At 42.2% G+C, this 18,580-nt stretch overlaps 1 protein-coding gene across 2 annotated transcripts in view; it reads left to right on the top strand.

Moving 5' to 3' along the window:
* aqr (aquarius intron-binding spliceosomal factor) overlaps positions 1-18,580 on the top strand; it is a 45,207-nt gene that overhangs the window by 12,645 nt on the left and 13,982 nt on the right. For both annotated transcript variants that reach the window (XM_083997829.1, XM_083997828.1), the window contains exons 17-31: positions 9-150; positions 874-1,052; positions 2,002-2,169; positions 4,050-4,219; positions 5,293-5,534; positions 5,671-5,820; positions 6,613-6,682; positions 8,046-8,156; positions 8,765-8,874; positions 11,811-11,946; positions 13,509-13,718; positions 15,917-16,054; positions 16,165-16,236; positions 16,977-17,164; positions 17,263-17,434. In XM_083997829.1, the coding sequence (XP_083853955.1) occupies positions 9-150; positions 874-1,052; positions 2,002-2,169; positions 4,050-4,219; positions 5,293-5,534; positions 5,671-5,820; positions 6,613-6,682; positions 8,046-8,156; positions 8,765-8,874; positions 11,811-11,946; positions 13,509-13,718; positions 15,917-16,054; positions 16,165-16,236; positions 16,977-17,164; positions 17,263-17,434 (2,258 nt within the window). The remainder of the gene's footprint in view (positions 1-8; positions 151-873; positions 1,053-2,001; positions 2,170-4,049; positions 4,220-5,292; positions 5,535-5,670; positions 5,821-6,612; positions 6,683-8,045; positions 8,157-8,764; positions 8,875-11,810; positions 11,947-13,508; positions 13,719-15,916; positions 16,055-16,164; positions 16,237-16,976; positions 17,165-17,262; positions 17,435-18,580) is intronic.

Raw genomic sequence — 18,580 nt, 5'->3', positions numbered from 1 at the left:
CCTCTCAGGCTGCCTGGCACTGCCCAAGCTGAATCTGCAGTTCCTGACCCTCCACGACTACCTGCTGAGGAACTTTAACCTCTTTCGTCTGGAGTCCACCTATGAGATCAGACAGGACATTGAGGATGTGGTGTGGCGTATGAAACCCTGGTGAGATGCCCTCAATTCTGTGAAGCTACAGGAAACTTAATCCAGAATCTCTCATTGTTTCACTTATAGGAACATAGGAAGATATTTCCATTTCCGGTAATATCAAAAAGCCATAACACTCATAATAACAGCAAAATGTCTTATTTTGGGGTAATAAGCACTTTGTCATCTAAGGCATTGAAGAATGCAGCTCTGTGTGTCGTATATTTTCTAAATGTGCACTAAAACTTAAGAGGATGTGATAAAACCTCATGTACAAAGGAAAAGAAGTTAGAAGAAGTTAAGAAAAAGAATACATATCATGGAGACAGAACAGGTTCTGAGTTTGAACTAAGATCGTTACACACACTGATAAGCATCTTGCTTTTATTTCAGCCTAAGTAGAACAAGTTTCCACCATTAGCTCAGCTGCAGCACACTTTGTCTTTTTATTCCAGTGAACAAAGATTCTTATCCTCTCTACCTCTCAGATCGTGGAATGGCGCATTGATAATATTTTATTAAAAGACTGTGACATTTCGTACACCACATTTGGAAACCCATTGCTTAACATAATAAGTGCTCCCATTATGTCAAGTGATGTAGCAACTTGCTTGTTGTTCCTGCAAAAGTAAATAAGTAAGCAGTGGTGCCGTGTACTGCCCTAAATCCAACTGATTTTTAATCTTGACAACAGCCCACAGTGCTCGTCTAACTTCCTGTTGTGTCTGTCCCTCTGCACAGGCAATCGGAGTACGGCGGAGTGGTGTTCGGGGGCTGGGCCAGGATGGCTCAGACGATCACAACCTTTTCCATAGTGGAGGTTGCCAAACCCAACATTGGTGAAAGCTGGCCTGCCCGTGTCAGGGCTGATGTCACTATCAGCCTCAACGTACAAGATCATATCAAGCATGAGTGGGAAGGTAATTGTACTTTGTGTCTGTCCAGCATTTATTTTTGTCAGTATTTTGTATCCGTCCGTCTACAATTCATCACAAATACATATGTCTGTCCAGCAGCATTGAGTGCAGCTCAATACAGGATCTTAAGATGATTATACATTATTACCCTCTCCTTACATATTGCACTCCTCCACTCTTACTTCTCTTATTTTCTCTTAGCCAGCAGTTTATAACGTCCATAAAGTTTTCCCTCACCACTCTGTTCCATCCCACTGGGCCTTGACTCATGACCTCTGTCCACCTCATGTCTCTATGAAGACATGCCATTTCTGCGTAGCCTCTTCCATGGAGCCTCTTTGTTTTATTTCCTGATCGTTTTTCCTCTCCGTCTCTCTGTCTGTTTGATGGAGGCACTGTAGATAATGTCAACGGGAGCTTGTCAGCTTTGAAAGACATTGATTCACTGGGAACAAAGAAAGCACAATGAAGCCTTCAGCTGGCTCTCTGCTATAGATCTCCAGAGAAAGATATAGGATCTGCCAATTTTTCTTTCTTTCATTTGGCAGTAGAAGTAATGAAGTGATCACTGCCTTTAAAAATAGGCCTAATGTATCCTAAATTGATATCTTCATTTTCTTCATACTCACTTTTATGGTTTTGCTTTTTTCTTATAATTCAGTGAAAGTAAGAAGTATTACTTCCCTCCATCCAGAAGCCCTTTCCCCGTCGTATAATTAGAGCCTCATGTTTTAAAGATCAGGCGAGTGCTGACGGGGCGGTTTCTCTTGCATCTCCAAACACCCCCACACTACTACTCCGTCTTATTAACACCCCTCCATCACCTCCTTCTCTCTTTGTGCCCTTTCGTTCTCTTTCAAACTTTCTCTGCCTCTCTTCTCTGTCCCTAAATCCGTTTTTTTTTCTTCTTCTTTCTCTCCCTAACCACTCTCTCCATCCTCTCTCCCTGTAGGGCTCCGGAAGCATGACGTTTGCTTTCTGATCACGGTGCGGCCCAACCTGCTCTATGGCACGCGCTTCGACCGGCGCCAGTCTTTCGTGGACCAGACCGGCCTGGTGTATGTGAGAGGCTGCGAGGTGCAGGGGATGCTGGATGACAAGGGCCGTGTCATTGAGGAAGGTATGCTCATAGGGGCTCCTGCCTACACACACACACACACACACATACACACACACCAGTGACACATGACATCCATCCTCCCATCAGACCTCCTATACGCAATCATCCACCGTCTGGTCCTCAGGAGAGGGTCAGGCTGGTGTTGTCATGGTGACAGTCACAGTGAGACCTGACCTGTTCACATTAACATCCCATTAACCTGAGGTCGGCAACAACACCTGAGCGCTCCGGGGCTTGCCCCCTGCTTTATTTATTCGATTTAACTGAGGAACTGCATTTGATATATCTGGATAGATGTGTCTCTGTAAGAGGACACTGAATGTGCTTGTCCTGCAGAATATGGTAATATGACATACGGGAAAAATTCACCTCTATCTCTGAGACAATGTATTGTCAGCAACGCTGCGTTCTACCATTTAGAAAACTGATTTGAGCACAACTATTATTTTATCTGTAGTTACTGTAAGTACTTCTCTAATACGAATAATCAGTGATATCATCAAATATAAGACTCAGAGAATCTGTTTTGTGTGTGTCCACACAGAAGAAATCTGCTCAGACTAAATCCAAATATCTGGACTTTCCTGGAAAGTAAAATATATTTATACAGCAACATGATCTCTGTTTACCGTGTTCTCTTCCCCACAGCCCAAAGCTGTCCCCCAGAGTGGTTGGTTCACCTAAGTTAGCCCGCAGCCCGGCTATTCTAAGTGTTTTCCTCTTCCGCTGTCGAAACATGTGTCCATGCACTGAAGCAGCCTTTCCCCCTATCCTCCCTCATCTGTTTGGATTAAAAATGCAGTGGGCAGGGCTTTCTAAATGGACATCCTGCCAGGGAACATGTCCCTCTGTAGTGTTGGCATGGTTAAACTTTAAGATCCTCAACTGGGATAAGTGGTACTCTGGCTAACTGGGTGGTGGGGAGATGTCACATAAATCACTGGGCACTTGGTGAAGGTGTGGGGAGACACAAGCTGAGAAGTGCAATTTACACACTAATAACTGATTAACATAATGTCTCATTAAAACTGTAAATTTTCAAAGACAGAGCATTTCTGTCAAATATTTTACTCATGTACAAAGTCTGCATCAGGTTAATAAACCATGCAATGCATCTGTCTTTAAATGGTATTGATATAATCCCATCTTTCAATACCTGACAGTTCAATAAAAATGACACATACTTGTATTAACTGCTCTCGCACCGAAGCCCAGCTGTCCACGTTGGTATCCCATGGTGTTGATGGGGTGGCTTTCTCTCTGAAGTTGTCACTCCACTCATCTCAAGTGAGGAGGGCGGGGTCTTTGAAGAACCACACACAGCTATGCACACATGTGAACACAGACACACATACACATGCATGGGCCCAGACATCAGAGGCCAAAAGGATTGAGTTTCACCCTCCTGCTCTGTGCCCTACAACTCCACACAAGAATCTATTTAGACATCAGTGAGAGCCGCACTTGCTGCACCACACAGGCTCCCAGTGGGAATAAGCCTAAAGCCCATAGCCTGTCAGTCAAGCATGTGCATGGAAGTCCTGTTCCTCTTGAGTACTATTGCAAGGCAGACCAGGGTGACCTCTTTTTAAAAGCTTTTATTTTCTTAATGTATTATTGTATGGAAAATGTATTGAAATCTTAGTTTTAGCTCTGAGAATTAACTAGTTTAGATTCAATTTTAATATTGACCGTTGTCCCTCTGAAGCATTTTCTGTTCAAGCCTATGTTTAGGTTCTTACTCCAGTTGTACACTTGTAGCATATCATATTTTGCAATTTGCCATACAAAATTATGATCTATTACAGTCTCTATTTATTCCCAAAGGTTAGGGTGACCTCCTCCCCCTAACAAGTATCCTCCCCTCCACTCTGTTCCAGGACCTGAACCAAAGCCTAAGCTGCGAGGAGACGCCAGAACCTTCCGTGTTTGGCTTGACCCGAACCAGTATCAACAGGACATGACCAGCAGCATTCAGACCAGCACTGAAGACCCATACGAGACTTTCAACATCATCATGAGACGCAAACCCAAGGAGAATAATTTCAAGGTTTGGACTACATGCTGAAGCACACAGATCACCCCTCAATGCACAATGTATTTGAGTGCTTTATCTTCAGTCCTTGAGCTCTGGTCCTACCAACACCACCTCTGAGTGATGTATCGCACATATTACACCCCGGGGAATTGTAGCTGTAAGGTTGGGGCCAGGGCAGCTCTGAGATTACCACCCACTCAAGGCCCTCCCAGCGATCCCAATGAGAGACACTTCTCACTGGATATTCATGTCATATGCACTGACACCTGTCTCACACATTTAAAAATCCCCATGAGGCAACAGGCCAGCATTGTGTATGAAACTATACAGTTGTCATACCTTCTGTAAGAAACCATAACCACGTTTTACTGTCAGTATAACATGGTGGCATTCTTAGGAAAACCTGCTGTTAAAGAAGGTTACCAAGGGTATATTATCTACAGTCATCAAAGTTTTTCAGTGGGTCATAGAAGTTATCCTTTTGTATGGAATGTGTGAAACTTTTGTTAAAAAACCTCTTGTCTGTCTTGTGTATTTTTTGCTCCATTTTGTTCTACTTTTTTTTTTGAATGTCAACCATGTACCAAATGATCTGCTTTTTATTATGTTCTTTCATTTGAGGGCTTCTGATTACGATCTTGTCAAATCAGCTTTTTTTTAATTCTACACACCCATTTCTGTCTCTCACAGCCGAAGCAGTGACAGATGTTTTTGAACAGTTTTTTTATTTCTTCCTTGAATTTGAGAAGTGCAGGAACTAATGGATATTCAAGAAACATTCTTCCACATCTTTGATGTGTGACACAGATAAAAGTAAACATGTTTCCCCCACACAGTGTTTGATGCACAGGGTATTAGACAGTTTGCGTCTCATTAAAATATAATTGACAGACATAACAAATTACCTGCTGTCCCATCAGCCCACCACAAATCTATTCTTATCCCGCTAAACCTCCTCTTGTGGGATGGTTGTGTTTCCTGACTTGACTCATTCAGTGAGATTCTTCTTCTTCAAGTTTTCACTTTTTTAAAACTTTACATCATGTTGGTTTGATAACTGTTACAAACTTCTTTCTGTGGTTCAGGCGGTGCTAGAGACCATCAGAAACCTGATGAACACAGAGTGTGTTGTCCCAGACTGGCTCCATGACATCATCCTTGGCTATGGCGACCCAGGAAGTGCTCACTACTCCAAAATGCCCAATCAGATCTCCACATTGGACTTCAATGACACCTTTCTGTCCCTGGACCATTTACGTTCCTGCTTCCCCGGTAGCACCATTAAAGTCACTGAGGAGACTCCTGAACTGCAAGTCCCCCCTTTCAGGTGAGTGTCTAACATCAATTTATTATTATTATTTTATTTACTCACTGTGTATTATGTACGTACTAGATATAGCTTATTGAATTGTATTGTATTATGGCCTAATAAGCTCTTTTCTTTCCTCATTTACCTTTCCCAGAATCAAGTTTCCCATCTCTAACAAAACGGACAAAGGGAAAAAGAGAAAGGCAGATGAGGATGTGAAAGACAAAGAGGAAGAAACAACCTTGGTCATCGAGCCCTATGTCACCCCCAACCGTGGGCCCTATCCCTACAACCAGCCCAAACGGTGAGAGGTCAAGGCCGTGATTCAGGCACACTCATTAAAACTTGACGTGATTAGAGGTTTAAAAGTTTTTCAGTGTTGTTTACACCTTGACGTCAGTCTAATGTCAGCATACTGACCTCTGTAGTGACAGTTAAACCTTGACTAGCACCCATTCCACAGAATTAAGTATAAACAGTCATGCTTGTGGTCCAGGCTCCATGGTGTATTTATATTGAAGCATACCATATGTGCCTTGCGTGATCCAAAAAGTTTGTTAGAATAAACTGTACAGCAGTGCAAATCAAATGCTTAACATAGGTTTCCTGCTCTGGACCTGACTATTTTTGAACTGTTTGTCTATGCTCGTCTCCATGGTACCTCTTGTGGCTTGTTTGCCATGTAATGTTGTGAGGCTATCTTGGTTGTTGTTGTTGTGCCTACAATTAGAAGATAGAAAAAATCATGCAATTAAAGGTGAACAGAAAAGGCTGTAATATCCCTGTACTCATTATAAGACCGCAAAAAATAATTGCCCTTCATCAAAATTTAAGATTCATCTGCCGGTGTTTTAGGATTTCTAGTTTACACTTTGATATTTAAATCTTTATAGCAACAACATGTCCACAGGGAAACCTCGACTTAATCTTTCAAGATAGTTTCAGACAACTTCACAACAAAACTCGGGGCATTAAGCATCTCTTAAAAAGCAAATTAAAACATTTGAAAACAAATGTTTTTCATGCTGTCAAGGCTATTGAGTATTTTAGGCTAATTACTTGCTTTTCTAATATCTGCAATGTAAATCTCTTACAGGAATACAATTCAGTTCACTCCTACTCAGATTGAAGCCATACGAGCTGGGATGCAGCCAGGACTCACCATGGTAAGGACTTGGTCTTTAGCATTTCATTGCACAAGTGTCTTGCATAAATTGTATATTATTATTATGTTAAATTGAAGCTTCCCAAATAAAGTCTGCAAGATTTTGATCATGCATTTGACAGAAATCACAACATTTCAGCCTCCAACAAATAGTAATTTTGGACATCTGGCTTCAACAGAAAGAGCGAGTCTCTTACTGGTCTTAATTATGACGACAAACTGCATTTTAAATCCATCCATATAAAGTTATCATCCATATCCTTGAGTGAGCGTGCTGCAGTCTGGGCAAAGCCTCTTGTCGGTCCTCTGAGTGCTGATGCTGCAGGTGCGTGCTGTTCCAGCTCGCCGTTATAAAGCCAAAGATTTGAAGTCATTAATCTTAGTGATGTGTACCAAGGGGAATTCCCTCCACAGTAAATATGCTGTTGTTTGATGTCCCTATCTCATCACTCATGTAAAGTGATTTCCTTGAATCCTCTGTAATTTTGGCACTTTGAGTGAGATGTTCAGCTACACATTAAACAACCGAAGCACCCACTTCAGATGCATGTCTACACCCATGTCATTTCAGCCTGTGACTGTAACACATGTGTTTTGACAAAAACGCTGCTCCACTGTGGTGATTGGAAGCTGGCAGTGGTGTCTGCGTTATTTATTGTGTAGCTAGCTGAAGCAAATATGGCACGTAGGCTATCGGCAGAGTCATAAAACAACTCTGCATGCATACCTTCTCCGGCTCCTCTCCTCACTCCCTCTAACCTCCCCTCTTGGCATATGTCACAGTCATTAGCAGCCATAACAAATACACACTACCTCCCGGTCTGCCTAGCTTGGCTTTCATGTAGGGAAACCAAGGAGCTGATTATGTACTGATTTATGCAGGAATATCTAATTGTGCTTTCTATTTTTAGCAGAAATTACTCACCTGAGAGCTGTTTTGTGAATATGAATATTTATTTAATAAATTAGACGTACTATTCCCTGCAGTTAAGTAAATATGAGGCTTATTAACATGGTAACTTGTATACCATGCTGAAGTACTACTAGCATTTAGACGATAAGAACAAAGAGAGCCTTGAAAGATGCTTATGCCCCTCAGATAACTCTTCTGTTGCTCTCTTGGGACTGTCTTAGCACGCTAGGCAACACTGCAATGCATTGGGTCCGTCTGAGCATGGCTAATGATGGGGCACTAGCCTAGCCTGTTCTGACATGCCCATGGCCTGGCTGTCACAACCACTAGATCTACAGGGGGAGCAGTGCCTTTGCACTGTAACCTAACTTCTGATTGTGCCCATCTTTTCTTCTGTTTCTTACTGTTCTGTTTTTCCTTCTTCTTTTTTTTCTCCCCTCTGCGTCTCTAGGTTGTGGGACCACCAGGTACTGGAAAGACAGATGTTGCTGTTCAGATCATCTCAAACCTGTATCACAACTTTCCTGAGCAGAGGACTCTCATAGTCACACATTCAAACCAGGTCAGTGAACACACACACACACACACACACACACACACACACACACACAGACTCACACACACACATAAACCAACAAACTCTGATCCCTGAAAAGTTTCCTTAACACTCTGCTCAAAAACTGTGAAGCTGTCTAGAGAATTTACAGCTTGTGCTCAGAACTGCCCATTAATCAGGCGATAGTCATATTCAAACCTTGGAGGAAAAATTAAAATCTAAGCTCCCTTGTGCCCCAGTCTTCCCCCCTCAGTATTTAATCAAGAAGTAATCTGCTGTTGTTTAACACCAGTGGAAGTTTGCCAGAAGGAACCTTTTCCATAAGAAGTAAAGCAGGATATAATGACAAAACACCTTCTTCTCATGCAGTAGTTCCCATTTGCACTTAGGGGTTAGGTTAGGGTTAGTTATTTGTTATACTGGGAAAGACAGGATAAATCACTCTGACGGGACATCAATCAACATTAGGACTGAATTAGTCGACTGAAAGATGAGTCAACACAAATTTATATGCACAAGCACTGTTGATAGGTGGCATTACACACACAGACACATCAAAGAAAGCATTTTCCGTGTTTGATCATGTTTATTTGTTACCATGGTTCATTCTACAGGCTCTGAACCAGCTGTTTGAAAAGATCATGGCCCTAGACATTGATGAACGTCACCTCCTGCGTCTGGGCCACGGAGAAGAGGAGCTGGAGACTGAGAAGGATTTCAGCAGGTGAGGATAGCACAGGGACAGGTGGAGAGAGAACACACACACAGATGGATGCACTTAAACAAACAGAAATGTGCATGTGGAAATGGAGACAACTTGAATTCACACATGGATGTGTGAAAGTGCATTCAACAAATTGTTACAGTCTTACAGTGCATATGCACCACAGAGGCAGTCCCCACAGTTTGGTTCCAGCCAACAACACACACACCCGCTAAAGTAGCCCAGCTGCCCACATACATAATTAGTGTGAGCCAACACAGTGACAGGACTACTCGATACTCCCATATGCCAGGCCAGGAACCTGGTTTATCTTCATTAGGCATCGTTGGCCTCTGAGGCCTTTCCACCAGTGTAAGGGATCTCTCCCTACAGCCCTGCACACACAAGCAATACATGTCTGGTTAGCCCTCGCACCACTATTCTCGAACCCCTTACCTGTTTGTGCCAGCCACTGTGAGAATAATCAAGTAGTGGATGGCAAAATACCATGTAGAGAGATATATATGTAGATCTACCACAGGTGTGGAAAACACTGAATGTTTGAAGTATTTCCAGAGCTGCCTAAAGGCTAATAGCTAATGAACTCTAGTCAACACTTCAACCATATTATGTAATGTAAAGTACAAAAAACTTTACTGTTTAGCACAAATGTTTAAGACCATTTGGTATGAATTGAAAAGTGAGGTCGCTGGAGTAATGTTGTCATTTGCCAACCTCAGGGATACACAAAACCATTTTGTTAATAATTCAGTTCACAACAATATGATGAGATAATTAAATGAATAAATACATGAATGAATGAATAATAACATGAATAAATACATGTCATTTGAGATTTTAAAAAACCATTAGAATCTCCTTCTCTGGTCAAGCGCCTCTTAATCTGGTGGGTGACCTTAACATACTGCAATTCAATTCAATGACGTAATGTGTAGTTTTAACACTGGTTGTTGTAGGACTTTCTTTGTCCACACCCTAATTGGCAGATAAAACACACAGTGCTGCTTTTCCTTATACTGCACTGGTGGCAGGGCACAGAACAAATAGCCTCAGACAAGAACCACTAGAGTCCTGTTAAGGAAGCTCCAGTAGTTCCCAGTTCCCCCTCACCCACGTCTTTTTTTGTAAGCTGTAAACTGTGTCTCTGTCTGTGTGTATGTGTGTGTGTCTGTGTCTGTGTCGGTGTCTGTTTGTGTGTGATGCCTTGAAGGATAATGACTCAGTCCTCACTACTGAGACATAGTGAGATGGGAAAAGAGAAGGTGGGGGGCAGTGCACTTTAAGCACTCATGACAGACTTGAGAAGAGGAGATTATCTCACGATACCCAAAACATTTACAGTTCTACATGACTGCTGCTATATTTAACACCATTTATTAGAAGAATCAGCCAGAACCTTTGCTTCTTCTTTTTTTTAATACTCACAATTCTTTTTAGCCTGCTTTCAAATTGAAATAGCTCAGCCTTATTAAATATTAAGTTTTTTATTTCGCTACTATTTAAAGTTCCCTCACAGACTGCTTAGTTAATTACCACCTTATCCATCTGTGGCACTGAGCAAACTGCACCTTTTATCTCTTAGCAACACATCCAGACGAGGGAGGGAGGGAGGGAGGGAGGGAGGGAGGGGAAGGGTTTATGCCTGTCGCTCATTTGCTACACCCTGACTGAGGCTATTGCTCAGTGTGAGAATGTGACTTAAGTATGGCTATTGTTGTATGGGAACCGGGGTGTGCACATGGAAGCAGTCTGTTACCTCCTTAAATTATGCAGCAACACAGAAATAAAAGAAAGAGCTGTGGCTAGCAGCATTTAATATGTTCCTGCCTGCCTGGCTGCCTCATAACAACATGCAGACTCCACACTCCTTCCACCCCACTGACATCAGCGAGAGGAAAGAGCCAGAGAGTTTTAATTAACACTGTATATGAGATGAAAAATGGAAGGCAGTGCTCGTCTGAATGCCTAACAAAGGGAAAGCTACAGCACCACCAATTTACAATGCCTCCATGCATTTCATGATGAATTTTGTGCTGTTTTTTAATGAGATTTTGAGATTGGAGCAAAGGGGGAGATCACATTTAGTTGTTGACAGTCACTATTTGCACCCTAGCTTCATTAAAATCAGTTTCCTCGTCCAGGTCCAAGCACAGTTGCTGCAAGTTTAACTTTATTGGATTGAAAAAAAAAACATATAACCATATAAATCTGGGCTGTTCACACCCATGGCATGTCTATTCTGGGTTTCTGTCTCGCAGAGTAGCTTAATGTATTACAGGTCTGTCATCCTGGGAAGCAAGGTCACCCCATTTTTTATTTAATTTTATTCAGGCCAGATCAGTGTGATCATATGTGAGTCATCTGCTGACTGAGGATCACAGGGTCTAAAAATAGAATTCACCTCTAGTATTACCCTGCGACCCCTCCCACTTCCTGTCCCCTTCCTGTGCGTGCTGCTTGTCTCGTTGCCACCTGCTAATTGCTTTTAAGCAGCATTGTCTTGCTGCACAATGGGACACAAGATAGGACAGTAACAAAGCTTGTGTACTGTACATCCAGGAATAGTCACTGCCTTCTGTAATCCCTCTGATCTGACCCTCTGATCAAGGGTCATATTTACAAATTTGACTCTGTAAACTGTATATCCTCAGGGGACTACGATAGGGCAGAAATAATAAAGACAACTACCAAAATTTCACATGGCAAAGACAATCTTTAGAGGCCGAATCCACCAGGAAACATATCACCAGTTTGTTCCAGGCAGCATGTTCTCTGACATCTCCATGTGTGTTGCTCCACCAGTGTATTAGTTTCTCATAAACATTTATCTTGTTACCTCTTTGTTGTCCCACATGATTTTTAACTGTTTATCCTCAATACAAAAAGGTCACCTGTTGACATTGTTGACTACCTGTGTTGTGCTTATGTGTCTCCAGATATGGCAGAGTAAACTATGTCCTAGCCAGAAGGCTAGAGCTTCTCAAAGAGGTGGCGAGGTTACAGGAGAGCTTGGATGTCCCAGGAGACGTTTCTTACACCTGTGAGACTGCCGGCCACTTCTACCTCTACCAGGTAAGACTATATCTAGGTGTGTGAATGTTTTTGTTACACGTGGAGGAAAAAAAAGCAAAGTCAGATTGAATCATGAGCCATTTTACAGGATATGATTTAGATTTTGTGCTTGGCATAAAGATTCAACAAAACAAACCGACCGTTCTGGTGTTTTTTGTAGCCAGCCGCTCCTCTTTGTTCTACCATTAATCCACTAAACATCCTTGAAACTTGTGTTTGGATATTACTATTGATTTAGAGCGAGAGAGAGAGAGAGAGAGAGTCGAGGGGATCTAGGAGATATTTGGTTGAATTAATTAGAATAGATTTCTGTATTGCCTGCCCAGTTCCTCAGACATATTCGTGCCAATCAAATTCAGACATTATTGAAGTTTCCGTTCCCCAGACTCACTGCTGTTTTCGTGTGGACTGCAAATACTTACAAACAATCTCAGCTCTGGTTGTTTATTCCTGTCACCTAATTATCACTGTCCTCGCGGGCTGCAGGAAAAATGCCACCACAGACAGTTGCTCACTTGGATTCTCATGCTTCACTAGGAAGGATCTGGCATAGACATTATAAACCTTTCTCACAAAATGTACAGTGTATCACCGTCATTTTCAGTGTCACAGGAAGCTCAGGTTAATATCCAAAAAGAAAAATAAACAAGTAAGTGTCGATCACGTATCATATCACATCACAGCAGTAACGTAAGACATGTATAAACACTGCAAAGATGCCAGTGGCATAGTTCTCAGAGGTTGTCATTTCTCAAAGTACATCTTATGATAGATAGTTGGTGAGTCAAAGACATAACAAATACCACAGCTGTTACATGAGCCAGTGTCGGAGTTCATCATGGTGTTCATGGCGCCGTTTTTGCACCTTGCCAGCAGTCTGTGTGTGCTCTCTCTCGCTCACACACACACACACACACACCACTGTGGTTTCTAATAACTAGATGCTGCAAGGAGATTAGATTTTCAACCCACACCTCATTTAATCTGAATTATTTTATTTATGCAGCTCTGAAAACTGGCCACCAGTGTGGTACTTTGTAAAGATATGAATGTCAAGAGGTTGTTTGTGTGGTGAATCTGTAACCACGAGCAGACTTCGATGATCAATGATAACAGTGTGTCTGCGGATATAATTAAGGGTTTGATGGTGATCTTAATAGTCCATACAGGCAGATACTTAACACACAATTAAGCCGAGTCCTCCAGCAGACTCATTAATTTCATCCTTAAAGTTGTTTTTCACAAACTAGGCTACCCCGCTGTTTGGTTGTAGCTGGTTTATTAGGTGCTCAGCAGGGGCTCTTCTGAGAGTGAGGCTATCTGTTCTCATTTGTTCATTTGTGTATAATGTGCTTGTAACTATGGTCCAAGAATTATTAAGAATATACAGAAAGCACAATTTAGGTTGGGCAGAGCCATGTAATACCCCAAGTGTGCTCATACAGCATTTTTGATTTTCTAAATTGAACAGAACTGTGGTTAAATGCAGTACAGTATAATTTCAATAACAGAATTACATTTGTGTGTGTGTGTGTCTGCTCTGCTCTCTCCACACATTACAGGTGATATCTCGCTGGGAAGAGTACATGAGCAAAGTCAGGCCCAAGCAGAGCAAGAAGGTAGAGGTGGAGACTGTGGCTGCACACTTCCCCTTCCACAAGTACTTCTCCAACGCCCCCCAGCCTGTGTTCAAGGGTCGGTCGTATGAAGAGGACATGGACATTGCAGAGGGCTGCTACCGTCACATCAAGAAGATTTTTACCCAGCTGGAAGTAAGGACACACACACACACACACACAGAGTATACACGTTTGTTCCCCCACAGCAACACCCAGCAGGATGTAAAGACTTAGGTGCAATAAGGCAGGCAAGGGAATTTTATTTATAGAGCACATGTCATTACAATTAAATTCACTGTGCTGTACATTAAATGTACAGCAATAAATAACATGTTCAGAAGCACACACCAAACACACACAGATTATGTCAGCGCTGCTCACAGCCTGTTTGCCAGCTGTGTGTCCAGGTGTTGAATATTCCCTCATGCACAAGTAACTTTGCCTCGCTGGCCACCGTAGTGACAGGTTGTTGAGATGAGCAATAATTGGTCAGACACTCACTGTCTCTTTGTGGACATGTCTGCTCCTGAGTAGCTGTTCTGCCACTTCTGCATCTAACTTGGAGTCATCACCTGTCTGTGCTTTAGTTGAAGAGAGAATCATTATGTAAGACACCCAACAGCATTTGTATTTTATACTTGTATATATTTGCTGCTCCCCTGGAAAAGATAAGCAACACAAGGAAATGATGAAAGCTACACCAACTCATCTTTTTTTTTACTCACTCTGTCACTCTTTTTCACACTCTTTCACACTCACAAGCATGCAGCCGAAGATGTGTTATCATTCCTCCTCAACCCATCGAGAATTTCTATAGGGATAACAATAACTTTTCAGATTTATGGGAACACCAAGAAGGTCTCTGAAAAGCAATAAAGAAGTTATTGGCTGGAGGTAATATCCCAACATGTGTGGTGACCTTGATTTATCTGGCTGGCCTCTGTATCACTGCATCACAGCACCTCTCCCTCCTCCCTCAGCCTCACCCATGCTGCAGTGAAATCTGTACACCCATTAAGAGGTATTGCTGTCTGTGGTGCAGGGTAGGAAAAGCAACATCCTGCTGAATTTGCTTATCTGTCTGCCTTTTCAAATGTAAAAGCAGTTTGGAATAAGCTGTCAGAGTAATATCCTACGAATTTATTGCTCGACAGACGGATAGACAGGGGCGCAGTGTGCCTCCAGAGATTCTTCTCTATAGACATCTCCAGTTTCCTCCTCTGCAGTCCCTCTACAACTTTACTGCTAATTATCTCTTGTTTTGTTTTTTTGTTTGATTTTTTTTACTCTCTTCTCTCTCAGTGTCCCTGAATACCTCCCATCTTGATTTCACCCTTCAACCGCTCTGGAGCCATGGGGGTTAAAAATAGACCACATCAATATTGCATGTTTTGATTGGTTTAATATTAATGCTAAAATAGTAACACATCAAAAATTTATACCCCAGTGCTGTCCAAGGCTATTTCTCCTATCCCTCCCTCCCTCTCTCCCTCTGCTGCCCCTACACAGCTAGTGTGGCAACCTGAAAATAGCTCGCCTGTTTACTCATATCCCCACTACTGCAGTTCACACCACCATGATATCGGCTTTCTGAGATGGACTGATTCACATTTTGGTAAAAAAAAAAATATCAAGTGTCTCTAATATTTCCTCTCCAGTATAAGCATGGAAGTCTGTGCTGGCATGCTCCTCAAATGGCGGCAGTTATTAGACAGCAAAGTATACTTTCCAGCAGAGCAGCAGCAGCAGCAGCCCTCTGTCTGACTCTGTCTCGTTTTATCATGGGAATAGAGGACTCTCTCCTAATGAGAGCTGAAAACAAAGGGATTATGTTAATGATGCGTTTCATTAAAAGGCAGGCCTGGTTGTCAGTCACTTTGTCTCTTTTGTGATTGTCCTGTAGTTTGAAATTAATAGCAGCAATTGAAGCCATTAGAGTGCTAAGTCTTAAATTTTTAAAACAGACATCTGTTGAACGTGGGTGGATACAATAACGTATCTGATGTGTTTTAGGAAATTGAACAGGGCCTTTTATCTATTAAAGGTGCTATTAGTCTAACTTAGATAATCATCTTATCCATCTTCTTTCACAGTAATCATTCATCATTTTTGTGACATTCGGTCACCTTCCAATAACCATTAAAATTTCCTCTCACCACCCCTGAGTGAGAAACATATGGATGATAGCATGATAGAGTATATTCTTCTTTTCACAGAAATCTTATATACAGTTTTGAGTTGCTTATGGAATGTTATGGTTTCTGCTATGTGACCTATGTGTGTTGATTCAACTTTTGTGTTAACTGTAATTCACACCTGACGCCACCTTTTTTTCTTGTCTACTCTTAAAGGAGTTCAGGGCCTTTGAGCTGCTGAGAAGTGGACTGGACCGCTCCAAGTATCTGCTGGTGAAGGAAGCCAAAATCATCGCTATGACTTGTACACATGCTGCACTCAAACGTCATGACCTTGTGGAGCTGGGGTTCAAGGTAGACACTTCTCGGTTCACACAAAGACATGACAGCCTGGTTAAGATTGTATTTTTTATCATTACGGTACTTGAATGATTTTTGTTAAATTTCTGATTCTTTTTTATTAGTACGACAACATCCTGATGGAAGAAGCTGCTCAGATCCTGGAGATTGAGACCTTCATTCCCCTGCTGTTACAGGTAACTGCTCGAGTCTTAAGACATAAATATGTGCATGCTTAATGAACTTAAAGAAGTGAGATCTTCACATATGTTACCCTAACCCTACAAATATGCCTGAAATCAAGTGTTGTTAAACCGGACTCAGTCTTCTACTACCTGACTTCCTCTGTTAAGGTTTGACTGATTTGCTCCAAGCACACTAATGGTCTTTGGTAGTTGTGCCTAATTGTGCGAGATGGCGCTGATGTCTGTTTACAGAGGAGATCATTAAGCACATCAGTCCATAGAACAACTGCCAGAGCTCTTCTCTTTATCTCTCCTCTCTAGTTAGCCATAGCCAGAGCCTTCTGCCAGGTGTACGTCACAGTTAAACTATTTATTCTCCCCTCCTCCCCTTCCCTTTCATTATCCAGCCATTCATCTCTTATCAGCTCTGGACTTACAAAGCTCAGTATATCAGATTTTGTCCGAGGTCAAGACCCAAATAAACCACATCTAATTAGCAAAATCTGGCAGCATGATATAGACATCGGACTGACCCAGCGAGCTTGACTGCCTCCTGGACTTGAAAGGACCAGAGTGTGGGAGTTAGGGGGACCTACTTGCAGATATCTATATAATATATAATATTCATGCTAGATTTTCATGAGTGTATTATCCCCAGAAAGTCTAAAATGATTTTTTCATACCTAGATGGGGGCAGGCTCATACTGACCTCTGAATATCATTTTCATATATTTTTTTGTCTCTTTCTACAGAATCCTGAGGACGGCTACAGCAGACTGAAGCGTTGGATCATGATCGGAGACCACCACCAGCTGCCCCCTGTCATCAAGAACATGGCCTTCCAAAAGTACTCCAACATGGAGCAGTCTCTGTTCACCCGATGTGTGCGCCTGGGAGTGCCCACCATAGATCTGGATGCGCAGGGTCGTGCACGTGCAAGGTGGGTCGCCCTGGCAGAACGCAGTAACAGTGTCAGTGGTGTTATCTCACATACAGTAACAACAGTGTGTCTTGTGTTTCTGACTCCCTGTCCCACAGTCTGTGCAATCTGTACAACTGGCGCTACAAACACCTGGGCAACCTACCTCATGTCCAGCAACTGCCTGAGTTCCAGGTGCCCAATCCTGGCCTAACCTTTGACTTCCAGCTGATTAATGTGGAGGACTTCAATGGGGTGGGAGAATCTGAGCCAAATCCGTACTTCTACCAGGTCAGTAGTTCACGCCGCGGAAGATAATAGACATGCACAGCACAACTGTTATTTGTAAAAAAAAAACAAAAAAAAACCCAGTGGATAACACCAGTACTCAGTACGTCTGTAGCACATGTGTGCACACAATGTTGAATCAGCAGAAATAGGTTATGTTACAGAATTTATGGCCGTTTCCAAGCACAATTTATACACCCCTTTACACAGATACACACTCATGCACACTTAGTTCCATCAGAGTAGAGAGCCATATTCTTCCCAGGCCTCCATTTCCTCTGAATTGGTCACTGCACAGCAGTTCATTCATTTTTAAAATGTAATGGTTTAGCTACCAGTCCATATGATAAATTCATAACCCTGCTTGGTCTGCAGCTAACACTGGCTGCCCAGCACAGACCAGTGCGTTTGTCCTTCACACCATGAACCAGATTGTGTTTCATTGTGACATTGCTGAGACACTCAAGACTGTGCATGGGCTAGGGGCAGAGATTATAGGCATGTGGCAAAGTCTTCACTTTGGCACCACTCCAGCACAAGACCCCAAACATTATTGTCAAATATAACAGTAGAAATACAATAAATATGCTGACACTAAATAATCCCAATAAAGTGACTAGTTTTGAGTCATATTTCATGGTTCTAAAAAACTCTGTTCTTAGTAAATTAGAAACAGAAAGATGATTTTACCACAAACACAGCAGAGTTTGTAGTAAATCAGAGCAGATCATTTCAGGTTCAAGTTAATTTGTTTAATCATTAAAATATGTAACAAAAAGAAAATACGTCGGTTGAGACACTGACATTTTGACATGTCACAGTGCTTCATGTTAGTGCAGCATTTAACATTGTGCATCCGCTAGTCCATGAAGCTTCTTATTGTTTTTAAATCCAGACCATGTGCACTTCTCGAGGCAGCAGGTCACATGAACCTCAACTCCATTTGCCTGTTGCCATTTTCTGGCTCCTCGAGGGAATTTGCACACACACACACACACACACACACACACACACACACACACACACACACACACACACACACACACACACACACACACACACACACACACACACACACACACACACACACACACACACACACACCCATCCATCCACCCACCCACACAGTTTGCAGGAGGGGTAAATTGG

This window comes from Trachurus trachurus (genome assembly GCF_905171665.1).
Source record: "Trachurus trachurus genome assembly, chromosome: 22".
Lineage (NCBI taxonomy): Eukaryota > Metazoa > Chordata > Actinopteri > Carangiformes > Carangidae > Trachurus > Trachurus trachurus.
The sequence above is the reverse complement of the archived record's forward strand: the minus strand, read 5'-3'. Positions and strand labels throughout refer to the sequence as shown.